The sequence below is a fragment of the Pseudomyrmex gracilis genome, unplaced genomic scaffold, assembly GCF_002006095.1.
Source record: "Pseudomyrmex gracilis isolate BER0280 unplaced genomic scaffold, ASM200609v1 scaffold_6, whole genome shotgun sequence".
NCBI lineage: Eukaryota > Metazoa > Arthropoda > Insecta > Hymenoptera > Formicidae > Pseudomyrmex > Pseudomyrmex gracilis.
The window spans coordinates 867,502-890,277 of record NW_018020590.1 but is presented as its reverse complement, the minus strand read 5'-3'; the positions used below and the strand labels follow the sequence as shown (position 1 = coordinate 890,277).

Sequence of the window (22,776 nt, the reverse complement as noted above, 5' to 3'; positions counted from 1 at the left end):
CACCGCCGTCACCACCGCGCTGCCACCGCCGCCGCCACCGCACCATCACCGAATAACCATCTCGACTGCCACGCAGCCGTCGACGACGAGTGACTGAGTCCTCCGATTATTATCTCATTTGCCGCCACGCAAAGCAGCACGCGTCTACATCGCCGCACGGCGCGCTCCGCCAACAGGGATCCATAGATCGTCACCCCCGGGGCGACTGGATCGTCGTCCAAACTTCGACGGCGCCAACTTTGAGAAATCCCCGTCGCGTGTGAAGGTGAGTGTGCAGTTTCTCAGGATGACCGCGTGCCGTCAAGAATATATTTTCATCGGTGACATGGTCTCGCGGGTGACCTCGCGAAAACATTTCACAAAGTTTTCTACGCTAAATTCTACGGTCTTTACACGAGATTCGCAAGTGTTGTCTCATTTATTTGTTACAAGTTCTTTGTTTTTTATTTTCAGAAACAATTTTTATCTCATTCAAGGTCGTTGACAATATAATTTTTCTTCAACTATTGTATAAATCAATTGTTTCGCAACCAAGATGTTGCTTTTAATCATTGTTTTGCGTAAAGCGAAATGTTGCGATGAAGAATATTTTGTTTTGTCCGCGACGTTAATTAAGTACTTATCGTATATTTAAATTTGATTAAATTCATGATTTTACGTGGCATAGCATCATTTTGTGTTTCCGCGATTCTAATCTCACTTGCATTCCTCATTCTTCGAAGCGCGATACAACTCTGATGCACCTGCTACGCTCACCGTACGTGATATCTATCTAATGATGCTGCGGTTGTACCGCTTAACTGGCTATTTAATGTACTTCCCGTTAAACATCTGCCATGCATGTCGCATCTGCATGATAATCAAAACGATCGATTCCGCGAGCGCTTTGTTTTCTTTTGGTGTACATGATTGCGGCGCGATTAACATTCACGATGGATGACCGCAATAATTTCCATTGCGTGACAATGATTGCGTTGACTTTTTGCATTATCTGTAACAGCAATTCGAACATGCACATACAAACACACACACACACACACAGTTTTTTTTAATCATCTTCCGCATCAGTTTAGCTCTTAATCTACGAGAAGTGAGAGAAAAAACTTCGTTTTTGATCAATTATAAATATATGAACATTTTTACTTTAAATTAACGTTGTCTTCTTTTTAAGACGGAAAAATTAAATGTCGGTAATTTTATGAACACGCGACTTTTTTTTCCACGACTTCGGAGAAATTTGTCGAAAATGCTAAAATTGAATATTGAATAATATTGAAAAGTGATAATCAAGTGTCAGAGTGTAACATCTGCTGGCGAAAAATTGTACGCTACTAAACTATAATTATTTCTCGGGGATGTAACATCCCCCACGATTCTTCGAAGTCGTTCGCAACGGACACATTCCTTCGCATGATACAGAGAGGAGAACGTTTGAATTACGCAGAGAGTTCAACCGTAAAAAAGTCCGGATTCTGCTGCGACCGACAATTTTTTTTCTCCCTATGCAAAGCAAGAACATTTTGCCGCTAGAGCACGCTGCAATAAAAATATTTATGTGGATGGTAAAAGAAACTCGGGCACGTCTTTTCTCGAAAAGAGGTTGACGGAGTAAACCTGCGAAAATAATCGAAACAGTGTGATATTGGGGATTAAATATTTTTGAACAAGTGTAATTAATTATACGCGCGAATCATTTATTGCAAACGTAATAAATTTAATATTCATATGTCGCAAATTTTAATGAGAACTTTTTACGTTAAATTGGATCGTTACATCGATTTTAGCAAAAGTTTTGAAACGTGGTTTTATCAGATCGACGATTTTTCATCTTTTTTTTTGCGCAAAATATGCAGACGTCAAATATTGTTTTTAATTTCGAGTAAAAAAACAAGAAGAAGAAAAAGTCTCGAGCGACATTCGGCAGATTAATATTCGCGAACTGAAGAAGATGCGCTCTGTGTATACTTACGGAGGATGGAATGCTTTTCGAAACAATATTTGAGCAACTAACCATAGAAAAATATGAAAAATAGTTAGAGACTGACAACATGAAGAATACAAGATGCCTTGAGGGTGAAAGAAGAGCGCGTTCGCGTTATTCAACAATATGAGATAAAACAGACGGAAAGAGTGGAAAATGGCAATTGTGTCAAAATATTTCTTTTACAATGTACGGTTTTTATAGAAAATATTGGATGTCAATGGAAGGAAAAATATATTGTGAACCGTCACTGAAGCAAATTTCAAAATAGATACGATAGTGTAAGATTTTATTAAATACCAAGCGCAATTAAGAGAAAAAATATTAAAAAATGTAAAAAAATGTCTAATCTAAATTGTATAGACTGATTGCACAAAACTCACATATGAAACATATTTTAATGATAACGCAGAAAAGAAGGAAAAATATATCGTCCAAGAGTTGAATAAAAATCAAAGATAAAAAAAAAAAAAAAAGAAAAGCGGTTCATTATTTGATACGCTCCGCATCTCGCGATGGAGATAGCGATGATAAAGTGAATGCCGAAAGGAGGTTACGCAGAAGTAGACAGTGGAGAGACATGGAGGGGGATGAAGAGGAAAAGAGACCGGAGGATCAGAGTTTAAGAGAGCGACGAGGTGGCAGCGCGGCGGGAACAGGGTAACGGAAACGAGGGGGAGAGAGGGATGAAGAGAGCGCAGGCAGGCAGGCCGAGGGAGGTAGAGCAGCGCGAATGCAAATATTCGCAGCGACAGAGATTGAAACAATCCGCCAATTAGAATCGTCGACGCGAACGGGATTATGCAGATTCGCGCCGCCCGCCCGGTGGCGAACGGGGCTGGCAGCTGCCGCAGCGCGAGCGAGCTTAATTCAATCCGCCGAGTTGTCTTATGAATCGTAAACCGGGCCGTCCCTCGCGCGCCGCGTGAAACCGAGATCGTCGAGAACGAGGACGAGGAGACGGTGACGATGACGATGCGCCCGTTGACGTCCAAGTGATCCGCGCGCTCGATCCGCGCGCTCGCCTCAAGCGGAATAATAATATCACGCCGGCACCGTAAAGTTCCCTTTACGGTCTTTAGAATAGCTCGCGGAGTGTGCCGGTGGTATCATTGTCTCTGAAAGAAGCCTCCGCGCGAGAAAAAAAAAAGATCGTCGACGCCCCGAAGGACCTTCATCCCGGTGGTAACTCCGCTCTTTTGGCAAACGTTTTTTCGCAATACGTCGGTTTTCCGAAATCCGCAAAGAACATCCGCGATTTTATTTTTTTTATTCTAATGAAAAAATATATGTATACCTAAAACTATAACATAATCGCGAGATATTAATTATATAAATCTCAGCGCGATTAGACATTTATTTCTTTTGTATCGCGATAATCGAGACTGTGTGGTCGAGAAACTGTTTTTTTTTTGTTTTTCGATACTCGCGAGAATCTTTTGTCACACCACGACTGCAACTTCGACGTGCACCGTTCGCAATGATACGGATGGACGGAATTATGGCCGCAACGGTGGCTGCGGCGGCGAGCTCCGGCGACGGACGTGTATTTATCACGAAGAGTAAAACTGACAGCAGTCCATTTCCCGTTCGTCCTGCCTGTCTGGTTGAACATAATATCTCCTGACGAAACAACGTGGACGCCGTTTGTTTGGGAAACAATGGACCGAAACAATGCCCGATCCCTCTCTCTCTCTCTCTCTTTCTCTCTCTCTCTCACTCACTCGCTCACTCTTTGCACGCGGACGCGCGGATACAGACCTCCGCTCTCTGTTTTCCACGCCCCGTTGCTCTTCGGTCTTTCTGCCGCATTGAGACCCTTCCAGGGAACCTCTGCTTTCTGCCCGCGAAGAAGAATTTCTCCGCGGTTGTCATTACAAGAATTCAACCGTCGCGATCTAAGTTGTAATATATCACGAATTGTAAAATTGCGAAAATCCTAAGTGCGTCTCGCCAGAAATTATCATCTTCCGCGAAAAGTCAAAAATTTTATTTTATCTCTCTTGTACGGGAGAGGAGAGGTACTGTTTTCTTCTTTCTAAAGATCAAACATGAATAGTTATTACGCGACAATATGTGAACACGCAAGGTTGGAATAAAATTCATTTTAATTTATACATATAGTACAGTTCGATGTATTCTGATATATTGCAAAAAAAAAAAAAGAAAGAGAAAGAATCGGTCATGTGCCAATATCAATAGAAATGTCTACGTGAAAATTCGCGCGATAAATTGTCCCGATAGCTTTGCGGGAATTCACGGCAAAACCGAACGTGCACTTGACAGAAATTAGTATTCCTTAATGGACGGCGCGATATAGCAAGGGCTAGGCTCATCCCATCTTACTGCAAACGCCGTTCTTCCTTGGTCTTAGACTTAAGGCCGGGAACCATTCAATTAATTTCAGGAGACAATGGTAGCTCACACAACGGCGAGCCGTGCTTGTACGCGTCTTGTACACAGTCATTACATCGTCAAACCTCCCCACGTTGTTCCTTCACGGAATATTCGCGATTACTCAGAGAACTTAGAGAAATGACATACGAAGATCTCGTCGCCCTCGGAAATTAAAAAAATTAAAAAATCCTTTTTACTTTTCCGTATATTAAGAGAAAAAACAAAATTTTCCCATCTTTCGCAAGATGAAAAGTGACAATCGGACGAACAAAAAAAACTAAAGTTGAAAAATGATTTAAACATTCGATGTAACAATCTTAGAAATGCAATAATAAATCTCTCGAGATATTCTCTGTTTCTTTGGCCGACCAGCTATTAAAATGACGACGACCACAGGCGATCCGTCGACCCTGAAGACTCCGGCCTCACTGTCGGGCGGAGATCTCGTTTCTCGCTTGTTGGCAGCGACTCCGCCGTACTTGTACAATGTACCACTGACGCCTCACAGCTTCTTCTTCAGCGAGATGCTGCGCTCCTTCGTGCAGGCAAAGACAGAGGCGTCGTCGACCAGCGGTAGCGGTAGCACCAGCAGCGGCACCGGAGCACCAAACGCGTCGCGTCGTCGCAAGCGATCCTGGCGGGACGCTCGGGATCGTCCACTGGAACTGACGACGAAGGAACGGCCGCATCACCATCACCATCATCATCATCATCACCAGCACCCGGATAAATATTATCACTCCGCGTCGCAGCAGCAATCGACGCAAGTGCCACCGGAGACTCGTTTAGAGAACGACGGCAAGCGAGCGACCGACGGTAGTTATTCCGACGTGGAAAACAAGACGTTCGATCAGAAACCGAACTTCGGCAGCGACATCCTGAAACCGATCGACGAGAACAAGACGGAATTTCCGCGGCAGCACGGTAAAAATTACTTCGACGAGCGACCGCGCCACTTCGAGCAAGCTCAGCCGCCGGAGAACGTATTTCCTGGCGGCGAACCGCGAAAAGTGAAGCCGGAGGATTCGCAGCAGCTGGACCGCGGCAGGAATTGTAATTTCGACGGCGGCAGAAGTTACGAGGATCGTTCCAAGAGCATCGCGCCTGGTCAGGAGGTGCCGCAGCCTCTGCAGCTGCCGGATCAGAAGAAGTTGGACTTTCCGCGCGGTCCTTTTCTACCCGGTCTCCCGGGCAGAGGATGCGACGGTGTTCTTCAAGGTGTAAAAGGTTTTCCCTTGCCTGGCGGTATGTCCGGACCGGCCGACTTCTTGCCCGGACCGCTGTGGTACCCGCCGTACCCTATGCCGCAATCATATCCCGGTATCGATCCTTTGCACTTCTTCATCGATCTGCGTGTGTCCGGCCACATCTGGGACCGCAAGCACGCGAGCGAACGGCAGCTGCCCTTCAAGAGCAAGCATTGCTCGGCGTTCAGCGTGCCGCAGTCCAAGGAATACGGCAATCGGCCGTTGAATCTCACCCGCGACGAGGCCACGACGTCCAAGAATCCGGACGCGGAGAACACGCGCGGCACCAATTACATTCTGAAGCATCTCACGAAGACGTATCAGGATATACAGCAGACGAAAACGTCCAGAACGGACGCGCCGACGGAGAACGAGGAGACCTCGAAAGAGATGCAGCAAGGTGAGAAATTGTGCCATTTGCATTTTTATAACTTCTTGCGAACTGTGCGTGTTACGCTACTCGCGGTTTCTCTCTCATCTTTATTCTCTGTAGTTTTGGTTGGGGAAGAGTTGAAGTTAAGCAATCTTGCTTAGCAGTAATACATATCTTTGAAAATATTCTCGGGACGATCATAAAAATTCAATTATTTTGACAATTGTTTTCCAAGTTCTTCTTAAATTTGTACGAAGCTTTAAAAAAAATGCGTTCTTTCTGTCTTCTATTATCTCTGTTCTTTTCCTGACTTCGCGTGAACTTGTTTCTGCTATTTTAACGAAAAAATAGAGTGTATGTGTTATCGCGCACGATAAAACAATCGTAATTTCGCGATGATTTTCAAGCTGGCGAGGATACCGCGAAGGTAGAAAACGCCGGCAGCGCAACGACGAATTCCGAAGAGGAGAGGAAAGATCTGCGCGCTCTGATCGGCCTCGAATTAGTGGTGGACTACGTGAAGGAACCGAAGAGCGACTCGCCGACTGAGCAAACGTCGTCACAAGTAACGGAATAACTTGCACGAACGCGACTCGCAGAAACGCACTTTTTCAGACGGTCTCTTTCCAGTTTTAATCGCTAAAATAGTCGTAGCGTCGTTATTCGACATTTCTCTCATCGTGTAACACCTTCGAAACTCAACAGTCGCACTCGCGCGATCGCATTCTCCGCCGTAATGTAGCACATCCTGACAAGACAAGAGCAAGCAGACCGCGCACGCGAGACCGAAACTTCTCGTTTTACAGTGCGCGATTAATATCTTCGTATTACGATTGAAGAGACTACGTTTGCTGCTTTTCAGACATTTTTTTTTCTGTGTTCTCTTCTCTCTTTTCCGCACTTGTCAGAAAAATTTCTATTTGTTTTACCGATGTTTTCATCGCACAATTCTTTCCCGCGCTTTTGTGATTTCGAACGTTTTCTCACGCGCGCGTCTCTAACAAAAGTATTAACTTGTCTTCACGCAAACACCCTCGAGTTGATTCAGTGTATCTCTATTCTAAAACAATTAGAGAAACAAGTTTTACCGATCGTTTTTCTTAGTTCGGAAACTGAAGGGTCGTTAAGACTCATCGGAGCCGAGCAGCTCCGATCCGAATTTGATATGTGATATGCACTGTAAATATTACAATAGTATATTTCGATGTATCTATATGTATTAATAGAAAGTACTCATTGTTGTAAATTAAACATAATAAAAGCAATGTGGCTTAATTGTGTGGTACGACGTCTTATTTGATCTCCGTTCTTCAGTTGTCGACTTGTCGATGAATGAGCCAGAGTTTCAGTTCAAGCGCGCGGCACGGTATCACATGCTGTTGTGATTGGCCACGACACGAAGCTCCAAGATTACTTCGCCCTTGTTGTTATTGCCGTTCAGCTTCAACTTGCGGCTTCCCTGCGGAACGAGGAAGACATCGTCGTAGCCGCTTCTCCGGGCACTCGGTCCGGTCAATCTGTAATACGCGATCGGCCGATCCGCGTCTCTGTTCAGTTCGATATACGATTTTTCCGGTGCGACGAGAGTGTACACCTAGTGCGAAGAAGAAAAACCTCAATTTTTTTTATTCGCGCACGTTTTATCGAGTGTAATATACTGTACATATCACGGAATCATCTACTTATTATAATTCAACAAGGTATTTGGGCAGATGAAAAAACAAGACGTTTGTGTGCTTTATTGAATACAAAAAAAACTACAGACATTTCGATCCCTTCGTTTAGATTTTCATCGGTGTATGTACAAACAAAATTAAACTTATATACACACGGACATATTGTGTTTTTGCTCACGTCTGCTCAAATATCTTGTTTCATCATCTCACGAGCTTATTCAATTATTAATTATAACTCTTCGCACGCCTGGTCCGAAATAATTAAAATGTCTGCGGTGTGAGGAGGTCTGTAAAACCTTCCACACACAAAAGAGTTAGTTTCTCTGAACAAATGAAGTTTACCTACACAAAACAATCCAATATATATATATATATATATATTTTTTGTAGTTTTTTATATTTGGAAAAAAGATAGAAAAAGTCTGTTAGATCTTACCAACACATGCGAAAAGTTAGCAAAAAGAAAAGATTATTTTCGCGTGTTACAAAGAGAATACAAAAAGGAGAGTGAATAATTTGTTTTAACGCATATATAACTTTCCTCGTTTTATGCAGTTTTAAATAGACTTCTCGGCTTGCAACTGTGCACCCTGACCTTTTTAATCGGAGATACGGCGTTCTCGTTCTCGACGGGGTCTCCCGCGGAGAAGGACAAGTCCAGATCGCGAGAAGCCTGCGGCTCCGCAATTGGATAGAACGTCGCGTCGTTGTTTCGCGAGCCGTCTAAATTTTCCAAGTAATAAACCCTGCCGTTGACGGAAACGACGACGACGACGACGGCAACTACGAAGAAAATAACGTTTCTCATATTCGCGACGACTTTTCCGTTTCGGAAGATGCGTTCGACGCGTTCGACAGTTCGCGACGATAATGGAACGATAGGCTTTTCGACGACGTGACAGATGTCGGACTTGTTAATCCACGGTAAGACGATTACAGATCGTCGCGCACGTGGAATCGGTTAATTAACCGCGTGCGTCAAATAAAATAGACATGTGCACTTACTTAAAGTGGGATTAAAATCTAAATATTCGCGCGATGAGACATGATGGGACTGATAACGGAAGGTACAAGTTGCGTCATTGTGATAAAATATAAAAACATTTCGAAATATCTTCAGTTTCTTTCTTTCAAACAATTTCTTCTCAAAATTCACTATTACAAATAATATGATACTCTAATAACGAAAGAGAGAAATCAGTGAAAGAATACTAATTGTCACGCGCCGCGTATTGTTTGCTCTTCGCAGAATGCATCGGGAAGAGGCAAAATACTTCAACAGGTGATAGTGTCGATGATGAATAAAAAGCGATTGCTCTTCAATGTGCGAGAGTGTATGTACAAGTACGCACCGAGATGTGTCAAAGATCAAGACTTTAAGACTCTTGTTGTAACCTTTCTGAAAAACCGAGGGGCGGCGGCTATGTAAGTTCTCGTGATATCATCGCGAACACACGTAAAGCGTGCCGTGGTGATCCACGCTTCTTAAGGGTGTCGTGACACGTAGGGAGGCGCGTAGGTATACGTACGCGCGTTTATTGGGGCGCGACGAGAGATTAAAAACGACTTTTTTTTTTTCCCCAAAAGGATCGCTCTCCAATGCTATATCGGAGGCGCGGGTTGCATTGCCCCGACGCCCGGGTTCTGAATAATGCATGAAATTTGTTCCCCGGAATCGAATCGCGCCTCGTCACCGGCACGGCGGCACGACGACAAGAGAGCGGGCATAAATCTAAATAATTTCAACCCTCGAATTTTTATTATTCCTATGACTATACGATGGCGCGCGCTCGCACATACGTATGTACATACACACGTATACGACGTAACCCCCGATCCTGCATCTCGAGCGTTGAATATGCATGCGCCGCGCTTTTCCGCACTTCACCACGAGTGTGTCGGACCTTCGTGCGACTATATCCCGTCGCGCTTCTTGCACTGACCTCGCACTCCTCCTCATTGGCATTGCCGGTTACGTCGGGCAGACTTTTTATAAAGAACCTGATACAACGAGAGAGTTTATCACTTTCGATATCGGGTTTTCTTCTCCGAGTTCGAAATATGTTAACACTTTTGGGCCACGTGTCTCTCCATATGTATCTCTCTCCTTCTCTTCCTCTCTCATGTTAATGATTGATAGCATATGGAATACGACACTTTTAGATAAAAAAAAAAAAAAAAAAAAAGAAACAAGCATATATCGAGTATTTTGTTGAATGTGATTCACTGATAATATTGACAAGCAAGTCCGCGCTCGAGAGAATTTAATTATTGTAGGTAAAAATACTTTAAATTAAGACCGCAAACAATCTCGATCTTTTTTCACGACTTATCAACGCATTGTAAAAAAATTCGCGTTCAGGTTTAATTCACGATCGGAAAGCGACGCGCGACGTTGTACTCCCATCGTAAAGAAAATCTAATATCTGAATTTTCCGAGAAGTTAGTCATTACTCACCGCGGGCGGTTCGCGATAAATCACAGAAGGGATTAACGAGCGGCGAAGATGACACTGGGTGTCCCTCCTTCTTCTCATCTCGTCCTTTTCCCCCGCCGTTTTCAGTCGCGGCGGTGAAATATAGCCGGCAACTTTTCTCATACTTGAGAATTTTCTTGAGCGGCGCGCATATCCCGCCTTGCCCCGTATCGCAGAACCGACCTCCGTGAGTAGGGGAAAGTTATGAAGTGGTCGCGCGGGATGAGTGCTAGAACGTAACACCACGAAGGATGGGCCGATACAACCTCCCCCGTGATGTGTCGGTATCAAGAGCGATCAAGAGGACTCTTCGTAAACATTATCACCTTTCTTCGTGATTGTACCCTTCGCAAATGATTATTCGTCGCTTCTGAAATTTTGTACAACGTCTTTTTACACGCGACATGAAAAAAAAATTCATCTTTTGCTTGAGAATAATTAAAGATCGTCTTTGTATAATTAATAATGTGAAAAGTTTTCAAAACAATAGTGAAATTTTACAAAGTTTTTATATGAAAAAAAGAAGGAAGGATTGATTGATTTACGATGTATGTAGATGTCGGGGTTTCGTAAACTTTTTATTTATTTGTAATACTGCGTGAGATTTTGTCATTTCTCAAACTAAGTTGCTAGCGAACATACGCATCTCGCAATAACAATTTCATTATTTAAAATTATGATACATATAACTTTACTATTTAATTTACACGACTAATCTTTACAATGTCTACTAGAGTTCGTTCACAGAAATGGTAGGATTAAATATAAGTCTGCAGCACACACATGATGGTTTTCTTCATCGCTAAATTACATGCGAGCACTACAATTTAGCAATTCTTCGATTTTCAACTCGACACAACTGCTCAACTACCCAAGTAGTGCGATCTAGCGTAAAAAAAAAAAGTATAGTGTGCCGCAGCCTTAATAACGACGGAAGAATGTTGTATGTAACATGTGTCAAACGATGTAATCGAGAGAAACGATGCGTGTGCAAGTAGAACGAAAGTAAATGCCGTTCTATATTTGGCAAATTCGTTACAGTCAGAGCATTAAAATGAATAATGTAACTAACTAAATCACGAGAGAATATATTTAGAGAAAAACCTGCTACGTGCGGACGAATTGGAAAATACTCAAAAAACACGCGAACCGCGTAAAATTCGATTGCGGATTTATACTGAAGACGTACGCGTGAGAGACTGTGCATAATTACATGACACGTGGTAGAAAATAGCGACCCGTTAAAATGCAGGCGCGCGAATTCTACGAGTATTTGGCAGTTCAAGTCTAGACCAACGATCGTATCCGCTCCTTATTGGGTTTGCGCGGAGACCTTCTTGCAAATCTCGTCGGTATACTCGCTGCACTTTGCGCTACCACCTAGATCCCCTGTCAGATACTTCGCTTCTTTGATAGTGTCGTAAGCGGCGTATTCGATGATCTTCGCATGGCTATTTAGACCCATGTGCTTCAACATCATCACAGCGGAGAGCAGCAGTGCCGTCGGATTCGCTTTATCCTGACCGGCAATGTCCGGAGCTGTACCGTGCACCTGTGTGTGATTAGAAATTACAACTTTGCGTCGCACAAAGCAAGATTTGCATGTAACTATAATTTATTAGTCGATAATAGTAGTCGTACCGATTCGAACAAAGCTCCGTTCAGACCAATGTTGCCACTCGGTGTGAGACCGAGACCTCCGACGAGGCCAGCGCACATATCGGACAATATATCACCGTATAAGTTAGGCATGACGAGAACGTCATATTGACTTGGATCCTGCACCATGTTCAAACAAACCGTATCTAGATACTTCTCTTCAAACTTAATAGAAGGGAACTTCTGTGCGGCTTCCCTACAACATCTCAAGAACAAGCCATCCGACATCCTCATAATATTCGCTTTATGTACAGCAGTAACCTATGTAGTAAATTTAGTCAGTTTGGTTAATAAGAATATGTCGCGTAGTCTTTAAATCACGCACAAACCTTTTTCCTATTATTGTCTGTGGCATATTGAAAAGCAAATTCTGCTACCCTACTAGAGGCTTCCTCTGTGATTAATTTAATAGACTGTACAACACCTTCTACAATCTCATGTTCTATACCAGAATATTCGCCCTCTGTATTCTCTCTGATAGTGACAACGTCGACATTGTCGTACAACGTCTTATATCCTTCTAAAGACCGACACGGCCGTACATTAGCATACAAGTTGAATTCTCTGCAAATATTTGCACGTAGATAATTAAGACATATGCAGACTTGTTTCACAGATAATACAATATGAAACACATTTAGAACAGTTGTTTGTATTCACCATGATATTACGATTATGTAATCAAAAATATTGCCTAATACAACTATGTTAATTTTCACACAATATATGTCAGTGTATATCTCAGTTAACTTAAAGAATACTTGAGTGTATGCGGGATTAACAATAAACTTACTTTCTAAGTGCAAGATTGAGAGATCTGTGACCTTTTCCTATTGGAGTCATCAGAGGTCCCTTCAAACCAATTTTATTTCTATTGACAGAGTCAATGGCTGCTTGTGGTATACCAAATTTACCATCTGGACCCTTCACTGGTGTTACGTCAACTGATTCCCATTCTATTGGCACCTATTATATTTCAGATGTATAAAACATTGTTATTAAACCTAAGAAATAAAAGTTTATTGAAATACTTTGAGACAAGTAACTTTTTGAATAAAAGGATATCAAGTACACACAAATATGTCAAGAGATGTAAGTTATCATATTGTGCAAGTTTAACTGTTGAGTGATACAAAAATATCTGTATTTGCTATATACAATATTTCAATGGTGTTCTCTCTTTTATCTTTCTCTTCTTTTTCAGTTGTATGAAATAACCATTAAGATTTAACACACATAAATAAAATAAAAAATAATATAATGACATAACACAAAGATAATAATACATAGAATAAGAATATAAATAAAGAAGGAGATGCAAGAGATTCATTATTTTTATATAGAAATAGTACTTAATAAGACATTTTATTATTGTTAAATATTGTTCAAACATCAGGATCAAACATGGCAATAAATGTCAATTGTTCAAAATAGTATATTATATTTTAGTTTTTACAATTAAAAGATTGACGTTTTATTTTTATTTTTTATTCAGACACACATAAATAACTGAATAAAACAAGTCGATATTATTCTTCTTTGATATAATTATTAAAGTATTAAATATATCTCTCACCTTAGCAGCATTGAAAATTTTCTGAACGGCAGCCGAGATCTCAGGACCAATGCCATCTCCAGGAATAAGGGTGCATTTGTGTACCTTGCTACTGCTGTAGAGCCGTGCGCCAGCGAGCTTCGGAGAGATCTGTTTCAATATCATCGTACGCGTGATTGAAACTCAACAATTAAAACCATTAGAATATCGCCAGTATCCCATTCATCATCACGCGCGACAAATACGAGAAGATAAAATTTCCGTACGACCGTATAACGATACTTGAGAAACTCACCGAAATTACACCTAATTAGAGTCTCCGATTTCATTGCGGAGCGGAGAAGAGAATCGCTGACGAGGAAAATAGAAGCCGTACGGACGGAATTAGAACCTTGCTATATCGCGAGAAGAAATAGAGACCGAGATAATATATAGACACAAAAGAGAAAAACAGAGAAGGAGAAGAGGTGACGCGAGGGCAAAAGCGAGACGGAGAGAATCGTGCGATACGATTCGCGAGGAGTTCTAACCTTGCTCGGAGCTGGGAGGACGTAGAGGCAGACGGGGTGGTTGTTATGCACGATGACGGTTCCTCAAGGATTTCGCGGACGACGCGTCTTCGACGCCTACTTACTGCTGTGCGGATCCAGTGAGCTGCCATTCCTCGTACAGATGATTGATTCGATTAAAACAAGTAGGATTTTTGCGGTTCGCTCGCGATTTACTTCGACCACATAGAACACACAGAGGTCGTTTACGCAGTGGCGGCACGTCAGCTAGCAGTCGCTTTGCTTGTGCCATGCGCGACGGCACGATCTTGCATAATGCATAACGAATGAGACACAAGAGAATCAACCAATCAAAGCCTTCCAGAACGAGAAGCGAGAATGAAAATAGAAGGCTGGATTTGAAATAACACAAATTGTAAATATTAAATTAAATTCTATTTATGTCTACGTATATTGCAAATAATTTAGAAAACTAGCAAAGTTAATCCTCATTGAGTTTCTTTGAGTGCGGCTGATGAGAATCGATAACGGCTATCGCACGCAAAATGGCGGCGCTCAGCAAAACAATTGCCGAGTTTTCGTCTTGTCAACACTCGACGTTGATTTGTTGGTTCTAAAAAAGTAAGATCCAATCACGTTTGATGGCTACAAAGCAGCTTGTTCTGCCGAACGCAGCCAAATGTCACAGCTACATATACACTCGACTCAACTTGAGAAGAGAATTTCGACGAGAACAAAAACTCGTCCGTTTCGCGCACATTCTCTACTAAAAAGTCTTCTTACTTCACAATAGCCATTTTCAGGCTGTCAGCAAGTGTTCCATCAATCCCGCACGCAACGCTACCTCTACTTTCTCCGCTTTTATTCCCCTATGCGCAGTAAAATTCTCTTCTCATATTGAACGCAGTGTAGGCTTGGCCGCTACAGGGTGCGTTCGGGAAGCGCGCTATCAGCGCTGTTGCATCATTCTATCTTTATTGCTCATTGGATGTAAAACAAAGATAGAATGACGTAACAGCGCTGATAGCGTGGTTCCCGAACGCGCAGCCTCATAGTCATATCACTATGGCGACTTTATGCTAGATGCTTATTGACAAACGTAGTAATGTCCGGTAATGTCGCGGTGTTTCCGGTGACGGCCATTTTATATGACGACGCTTGGTATATAGACTGTAATTTCTTGTACGAAGCTGTGAGTAAACGAGTTTTAAAAAAATCAACCAACTTGCGACAATGATTAAGGCGGAGGAGTAAGTACATAAAGTGTTTAGCAAATTAGACGTTTAATGACGTAGCAGATTCAAGTGCTTTTATCTTATTAGCAGTTCGCGCAACGAACGAGGAACACGCGTGTCGAGAATACATTCGCCGCTTCACGCACACAAGTTTTGTAACGCTAATACAAAAAATACATGTTTTTACATCTTCCACTTAGCATTTCGCGATATTGGAACTGTACAATTGTTTGCCTCATCTTAATTAATGTGTATTTTACCTTTATTTACATCAGTTTTTCGTATATAATATAATCTTTCCTTCTTTCTCCTTAAGTTTATGGTGTATTAGTACATATAGGTTTATATCTGATTCATATATAGTACTCGTACTGCCTTTGATTTTGTATATTGGAGACTTTGAAGATGTAAAACTGCAAGTAAAGCTGATAGATTTATTGCATTGGTCAAATAGACATATTTGTGAAGTATAAAAGTATTTCAACAACTTCAATTTGCAATACCAAATTACTATACAATAATTTATGTTTAATGATCAATGTTTAGCAAATCATTGATTATATATATAGCTCAGTATACTATTTACAATTAAGTTAATCATCCAATTAAGAACCAACTGTGATTGGTTAATCATAGGTAGAATAATTAGCTGATTAAGTTAATTAAAAGATTAAAATTAAAATTTTTTTACACTGCAATATTTAATGCAATAACGCATGCAATGTTTCCTTGCATATGTGTACTAAGAAAATTGCAAAAAAATGCACGTTGCTACAATGAACATTGCTCAGTTAAAAATTTTAATTAATAATATTTAGTTACTAATAAGAAATAATAAAACTTCAAGTTCATAATGCAACTAGAGAAAACATAATTTCTGTTAAAAGCAATAATTGGAATGGTGTTTTTTTATCTTGTAATTGCAGTAATCAAGTGCAAAATAATGACGACAGAGACAGAAGCAGGGAACGCGATCGCAATCGCAGATCTGATAGACCCAATCGTCTGAACTCAGCTAGTCGCGATCGCAGTAGGGAGAGAAATGATCGTGGTGGTAGAAAAGCTTCTGACAGACGGATTTATGTGTCAAACATACCATATGATTTTCGTTGGCAAGATCTCAAAGATTTATTTAGAACTGAGGTTGGCAAGGTAGCGCACGTAGAGCTGTTTACAGATGAAAATGATAAGCCCAGAGGATGCGGCATAGTAGAATTTGAAGATTCTGAGTCTGTAAAGATAGCGGTGGAAAAAATGCATCGATTTGATATTAAAGGAAGAAAGCTTGTTGTCAAAGAAGTAAGTGTGTACAAATTTTGAGTCATACAGAATTTTGAAATAATGTTTTTATTGTATTTCTGGTAGGACTTTGATGTGGAACGCGATAAATATGGTCGATTGACCACCAGTCGTAACAATGAAAGAAATCGCGATGACAGATTTAGAGATATACCTCGACAACAAGGAGGTGGAAGACAGAATATGTCCGCACCCAGTGGAGGCGGCGGCGGTGGCGGCGGCGGTGGTGGTGGCGGTGGCGGTGGCAGTGCTCCAGGTGGCGGCGGTGGTGGCGGTGACAATAAATTCGGAAACACATATGGTCTTAGCACACAATTTTTGGAATCTTTAGGAATCAATGGTCCTTTGGTTACAAGAGTCTTTGTGGCAAATGTTCGTAAAGAATAAATCTTTAAACTCATACTTAAAAAATGACTTATACTTAAAAAATGTACATGTTCTATTTGTTTCTTCAGCTGGATTATAAAGTTGACGAAAAGAAATTACTCGAAGTCTTCAAATTGGCTGGAAAAGTGTTGCATGTTGAATTGGGTAAAGATAAAGACGGCAAATCGAGAGGTTTTGGAGTTGTAGAGTATGATCATCCAGTAGAATCAGTACAGGCCATTTCTATGCTACACAATCAACAGTTGTACGACAGACGTATGACTGTTAGGCTAGATCGAGCTAATGAACCAGACATGCCACCCAAATTGCCGGAAGGTTTGCATATTTATCAGTCTGCAAATCAATACTGTTTAACATGTATATTGTAAATAAATTTGTTTTGTAAATCACAGGTTTGAAGGGAATCGGTATGGGACTTGGAGCTGGCGGTAACAGGTTGTTAGATGTAGCTAGAAACATTCCCAATGTGCAAGCAAATAACCCGCCGGTAGTAAATCCAATTTCGGCGCCCGTCTTAGCCGCGGGCGCTTTCGGGGCTGGTTTAAACAACGTCGTTCCTGCACAATTAGGTAAATTTGTATTTTTTTCTCTATATTTTTATGTAAATTTAATTTCAGTATAGTTGCGTTCTCTGGTCATTTTTACGTACACATACATAAGTAATCGTATTTCTTCACAGCATCAGCATTGTCGAATACTAACGCAGCGGCTCTTCAAGCCAGTCTTGCTGGCGCCGGTTTAGGCGCCAATCTCACCACTAGTTCGTTGTTGAATTCTTCATTGACAAACGAATTGGCATCGAACTTGAACAATTTCGGTGGTGGTGTTGGCGGCTTGAGCAGTTTGCAAGCGTCTTTGGCGGGCGGACAAGGAAACACCACATTTGCACCACGTGGACTGTCTAAGTTGGATAATGACATAGGATTCGGCAGTAGCAACACTTTCGGCGGTTCTACTTTCGGCGGTGGCGGAAGAGATTTTGACGGTGGGTTTAACAGAGGAGATGGTGACCGCGTTTCTGGAGGTGGTGGCGGCGGCTTCTCCGGAAACCAAGGCAACCAAAGCGGCGGTGGCAACCGACAAAACTCAAACGGATCGCGACCGATGTCAGACACTATTCTTATAGGCAACGTATGTATCTTTATTTATATTTTTCCTGTTATTTATTTTCACTACTTAATATTGTTTTTTCTTCACAGCTACCTCCAAATACTACGTGGCAGATGCTGCGCGATAAATTCCAGGACGCTGGAGAAGTGAAGTTCGCGGAAATGAGAGGTGCCGATATGGGTATGGTACGATTTGCGTCTGAATGGGACGCTGAGCGTGCTGTCTGTATCCTTTCCAAAGCGACATGAATATTTTGATGTTTTATAAAGACTTCGTTTCAATGTGTATATATTTTTTTGTTTTTTTACGAATTTTCTTTAACATCTCGCTTAGCTATGATGAATCGATCGCGCATCGATGGCAGAACAATTGACGTGCGCCTGTACTAAAAACCAGAGGATAAACTGCGAGAAAGTCCAGGTAACATTTACAAAAAAAAGGATCATATCGCTGAAAAAACCTGATGCTTAATCATAAACTTGTTGACGCAGCGTTTTGGAAGCTGGGTGTTTGTATATCGTCTGCAGGATTATTCCACTCCTGATGACAATACTTGAAATTCATCCTAGTTGTATCGCAGGACAAAGGGTGAGAAGTATCTCAGTCTTCGGAAGATCAAGCGAGTCGTGTTTTTACAATGGCTACTCAACGTCGAAACGGTTGTGTCGACTACTGACGAAATTTCACCCTTCACGCACCTTCTCTATCCTTAACTGTTCTCATTTCGTTTCCCTTTTGCAGTGGAAGTCTTTTATTAATTGTCCACTTCTTATACCAGTTTTTTCTAGCGATTGGTGGACTAGTTGCGTAGGAGTAGGTTTTCATGATGATCTATCGTACAATAAGATAGTAGATTCTTTTTTCGTGAATAGGTTATTTGTGCTTGTAGGTTACTTACAAGTAATAAATGACTTTATACTCTATAAGTCTTACTTCATAGTTGTCATGACGAGAGAGAGAGATCGATCGGATTCTCTCCATTGTTCCGATCTAAAGTGGCGCTCTGCTCGTTCGCAGATTGGGTCCATCGAGCAAGGAATAGAAAACTAATTTTTCTATCGTGAAAATGCATTTTTTAAAATCGTTACTCGCTCGAACAACTAAAATTCTCAACTTGCGACTTTATCGAGATGTTGGATTTTCGTCGCATCATTCTTACTTATCGTACTTTCTTAATACGTAGTAAAAGGCACGAGGTGTTCTATAGGAAACAGCGATTTATCGAATTTCTATACAAATTGTTTAGTTTTTTTTTTGTTTTGTTTTATATTATACACACACCAAGATACTCTGCATCATTAACAATTTAACGACCTAATTGTAGTATACAAAAAATTTATCATAGTCGCCATTTTTTTTTTTTTTAGGAAGGTTTCCGTTCGATTCACTCGCTTTCAGATTATGGCGAACAACCATTTGTATCACAAATTTGGCTGAAGTGATCTGCGTTTTATTGCATTGTATTATGTTTACCAAAAAGTAAGTCGTGCTTTCGGTGGCATCAAACCGTTTTTTTTTTTTTTCTTTTTTTTATTTTATTTTAGTCCCTTTTCGATGCATGGGAAGTGATTTATATAATGTCAGTTATAGGTTGTTGGTATAATAGACAAATTGCAACGTTTCCGGGATGTTATTTTTTGGTAAACATAGCTCCTCTCGCCATGTAGATTCGAGGAAATTCTGCGCATTGTATAACACTTTGTATAACTTCTCATAACAGTGATTGAATAAAATCCAAATTCGTTAAGACTACAAAATAAACCATGATGGTCGATGTGTTTTATTTCTGTGCTGTTGTGAATTTTTATTATTATTATTTTTTTTTTTAAGAGCGGCCACTCTGTCGCGATGATTTGTGAATGGAATCTTGTCAAGTGAGTTAAACATATGTAAATGAGACATTTAATAACACGACGAATATTGTATGAATGAGTTGCATTTAAGTGGATATAAGAGTTCCACACATTCGTTTTTATTGACACGTCTTTAAATACAGATCGCTCCTCCGATCATCTTCCACATGTTGGGCCGTCGATAATCCGCACAAATGGGAAAATGTGCTTGCTTATAACATCGCAGGTGAGATCTTTTTTTTCAGATGATTTTCTTCCCCGCTATTTTCAAGATGTTCCGAGAAGAGAGGCGATTGACGATATTTGGCTCCGGTTAGCAGCACGATATCTCTGTTTGTGTTGATCACAAAGCGTGTTTCTTCGTTCTCTAATAAGCTTTTAGCGATTTTTATTCGCGGATGAGAATAAAGTGAGATTGATGGACGGTTTTATAAATGGTCACCGAGAAAGAAGATGAGATTAACAAAAACGGGATGTTTTTTCGTCGTCTCTAACGTGTATTGTGTAGCTTTGATTTATTTCGTATGTAGAATTTTTTTAATGACGAACCATGGAATCTTCTTCGACATACGTCGATGGGATTTGTAATTCGAAGTATATCTGCAAATAGTTTCTCTATCCAACCTCTGTCAATCTATAGCGTATGCGAGACATTGTACTTTTTTTTCTAGACTTTAACACGTGGTAAATATATATTTCGTAAACATGTTTTTCCGACAGTTTCACTTTGCGTTGGGCGACAGAAAATACAATTGCGTTGGCATTTTTGGTCACTACGTTGGTCTCTGGATTTCACGAGCACCTTAACTTTCTTACATTTTCGGGGATGTAATATTATCTCCTCTCTCTCTCAGCCGATTTTGTTACCACTGACATTGGTTGAAAACTCTGTTACGGGAGAATTGTTGTTTACCGTGTTTTTATTATTCGTCGAGAATCTGTTTACATGTTGTTTTAATGGTTCGATCAATTTTTGAAGTTCAGGAAACTCTTCGCTGTTGTAACGTATTTTATACTATTCGCAATGTGTAAAATTATCTTGTATCGCAAAAAAAAAAAAAAAAAAAAAAAAACAAGAGTTTTTCCTTTTCTGAAATAGAGTAAAATTATATGTTATCTTCGTGCAAGGATAAGTTTTAGTATACTTTAATATAAGTTGTAGATATACGCATAACGTGTGTCAATAGTATTAAGAGCCAGTTTCATCATCTTCGATTAATTTTAATCGGCCACTTATTCCATTAAAGTGGATTATGGTTGTTTAACGGAATTGACCAATCACAGTTGACATTGATTTGATTGGCTGATGAAGTTGGTTAATCGAAGATTGTGGAACTGGTCCTAATTATTTCCAGATCGTACATCGAGAAATATTTGTGTAAGGTAAGTTTTAATAAGAGCTGACAAAAAAACTCATTTTATACAAATATATGTTCTCTTCCAGGAAGGCTGTCACGAGTGACGAGTTTTATATGATATGGTAAGTTTGTACAATGTAAAGAAAAAAAGTTATCAAGTTGTGCTTTTAATAACACTTGTATTTGTCATATACTCGGTTTATCTTTTACATTACAAAATAGTTTTCGGAGGGGGTATGTTGGTTAAATATAAAGACACACTATCTTCGTAACGCGACATCTACTGATAATGATTAACATATGGACACGTAAATGTATGTGTGTATATATATATATATATATATATATATACTCGTGTATATATATATATTTAACTAGCTAACCAATTTAAATGAATATGTAAAACATATAAAAAAATTGCTTAATAGGGGATTCCTTTTAGTAAACTAATTAAATGTAGACAGGATTGCAACAACCGCGTTTGTATTTTTAATATACGTAAACAGTGTACCTTTAATATCTCTCGAAAGAAAAAGGCACCTTGAACATTACACGCCCGTTTTGTCATATGTATATATTTGTATAAGTTTATGTAACGATACGTGTCTATAGGCTAAGTGTGTGTACGAATTATCACATTCCAAATAAAGATATCAAAGTGCAAAACCTCATAGCTTATATGAATAAATTGTCAATTCCAGTGTCTGCATTGTTTTTTTTTTGTGCAAAAATGTCAATGGCTCATACAGCAAAATCTCGATTAAATCGCGTGACATATTCGAGGCGCGCTGAAACAGAAGATGAACGCAATACAAGTTTTAAACGCAATTGTCAAACGTGTAATATGCAATTCTCGTAATTTCGTTTTTTTTATTTTTGTATTTTTATTTTTTTAATGTATAAATAGTAGAAGTTTTATATTTACTTTACCGTCTATATCAATATCAGAGAAAAACTTGCTTTTATAAATCCATGATTTTCTCTTTATTTGTTTATACAGCAAGGTAAAAAGTCTTTTCTAAGATTACACACTTGAATATTCAACATACGTGTTAATCGGTAAGCGTTATCAACATGGTACGCATATATATTTATATAATATGGCTTACGCGGGGTTTATGTATAAGGGGAGAGGCCTTTAATTAGCCGAGTTCGTAATAATAAAATCACAATATTCAATATCATCGCGCCAACACGTTGTAATATTGATGAATACTCGCCTACTTTATTGTACATAAAAATTCTTCAAATTCTTTCAAGTCTTTCTTTCATTACAAACATACTAAAAGAGATCTAGTAAAATATATTATGTTGTAATATGCTAATAATTGGCCAATTAAAGTTAACATTAAATAAAAGAATATCAGAGGAGAAACTAAGTTTTATAATAAGCAATTTTTATTAAGAAAGCAAGTGATGAGAATTTAATTTAATTATGAATTATGAAAATGCGATCAGGCGATTACAAATGTTTTGCNTTTNNTTTTTTTTTTTTTTTTTTTTTGAATTTTTTAATGTTACTTTTTTAAGAAAATAGATTTTTTAGTATATTTTACTGCCAAATCTTGTATTAAAATATATATGAAATTTTGTATTTTCTATTATTGAATATAATAGGGTTTTTAATAGCAAGATAGTAACACACAATTTTTTTTCAAACT

General features: G+C 39.9%; 4 protein-coding genes across 7 annotated transcripts; 2 read left to right on the top strand and 2 right to left on the bottom strand.

The window, feature by feature from the left end:
- Positions 1-132: 132 nt before the first annotated feature.
- Positions 133-7,079, top strand: LOC109858597. 2 transcript variants are annotated; one of them, XM_020436029.1, is made up of 3 exons: positions 133-265; positions 4,751-6,025; positions 6,406-7,079. In XM_020436029.1, the coding sequence occupies exons 2-3, from the start codon at positions 4,759-4,761 to the stop codon at positions 6,573-6,575; spliced, it is 1,437 nt and encodes a 478-aa protein (XP_020291618.1). In that variant the 5' UTR covers positions 133-265; positions 4,751-4,758; the 3' UTR covers positions 6,576-7,079. The 2 variants fall into 2 exon arrangements, with proteins under 2 accessions (XP_020291618.1, XP_020291627.1); XM_020436038.1 differs by lacking the exon at positions 133-265 and having other exon boundaries at positions 4,148-6,025.
- A 99-nt stretch (positions 7,080-7,178) lies between these two features.
- Positions 7,179-8,584, bottom strand: LOC109858614. Its single transcript, XM_020436049.1, has 2 exons — positions 8,270-8,584; positions 7,179-7,592 (listed from the first exon to the last, which is right to left on the bottom strand). The coding sequence occupies exons 1-2, from the start codon at positions 8,480-8,482 to the stop codon at positions 7,368-7,370; spliced, it is 438 nt and encodes a 145-aa protein (XP_020291638.1). The 5' UTR covers positions 8,483-8,584; the 3' UTR covers positions 7,179-7,367.
- A 2,123-nt stretch (positions 8,585-10,707) lies between these two features.
- Positions 10,708-14,177, bottom strand: LOC109858742 (probable isocitrate dehydrogenase [NAD] subunit alpha, mitochondrial). The gene is made up of 6 exons (XM_020436296.1): positions 13,999-14,177; positions 13,386-13,514; positions 12,603-12,775; positions 12,139-12,373; positions 11,792-12,070; positions 10,708-11,702 (listed from the first exon to the last, which is right to left on the bottom strand). The coding sequence occupies exons 1-6, from the start codon at positions 14,023-14,025 to the stop codon at positions 11,463-11,465; spliced, it is 1,083 nt and encodes a 360-aa protein (XP_020291885.1). The 5' UTR covers positions 14,026-14,177; the 3' UTR covers positions 10,708-11,462.
- Positions 14,178-14,980: 803 nt separating this feature from the next.
- On the top strand, positions 14,981-22,471 carry LOC109859038 (myelin expression factor 2). Of its 3 annotated transcripts, none has more exons than XM_020436897.1 (9): positions 14,981-15,123; positions 16,035-16,407; positions 16,474-16,779; positions 16,863-17,109; positions 17,187-17,363; positions 17,474-17,925; positions 17,994-18,129; positions 18,238-18,324; positions 21,202-22,471. In XM_020436897.1, the coding sequence occupies exons 1-8, from the start codon at positions 15,107-15,109 to the stop codon at positions 18,291-18,293; spliced, it is 1,764 nt and encodes a 587-aa protein (XP_020292486.1). In that variant the 5' UTR covers positions 14,981-15,106; the 3' UTR covers positions 18,294-18,324; positions 21,202-22,471. The 3 variants fall into 3 exon arrangements, with proteins under 3 accessions (XP_020292486.1, XP_020292477.1, XP_020292467.1); XM_020436888.1 differs by lacking the exon at positions 21,202-22,471 and adding an exon at positions 18,396-20,830; XM_020436878.1 differs by lacking the exon at positions 21,202-22,471 and having other exon boundaries at positions 18,238-20,830.
- Positions 22,472-22,776: the final 305 nt, after the last annotated feature.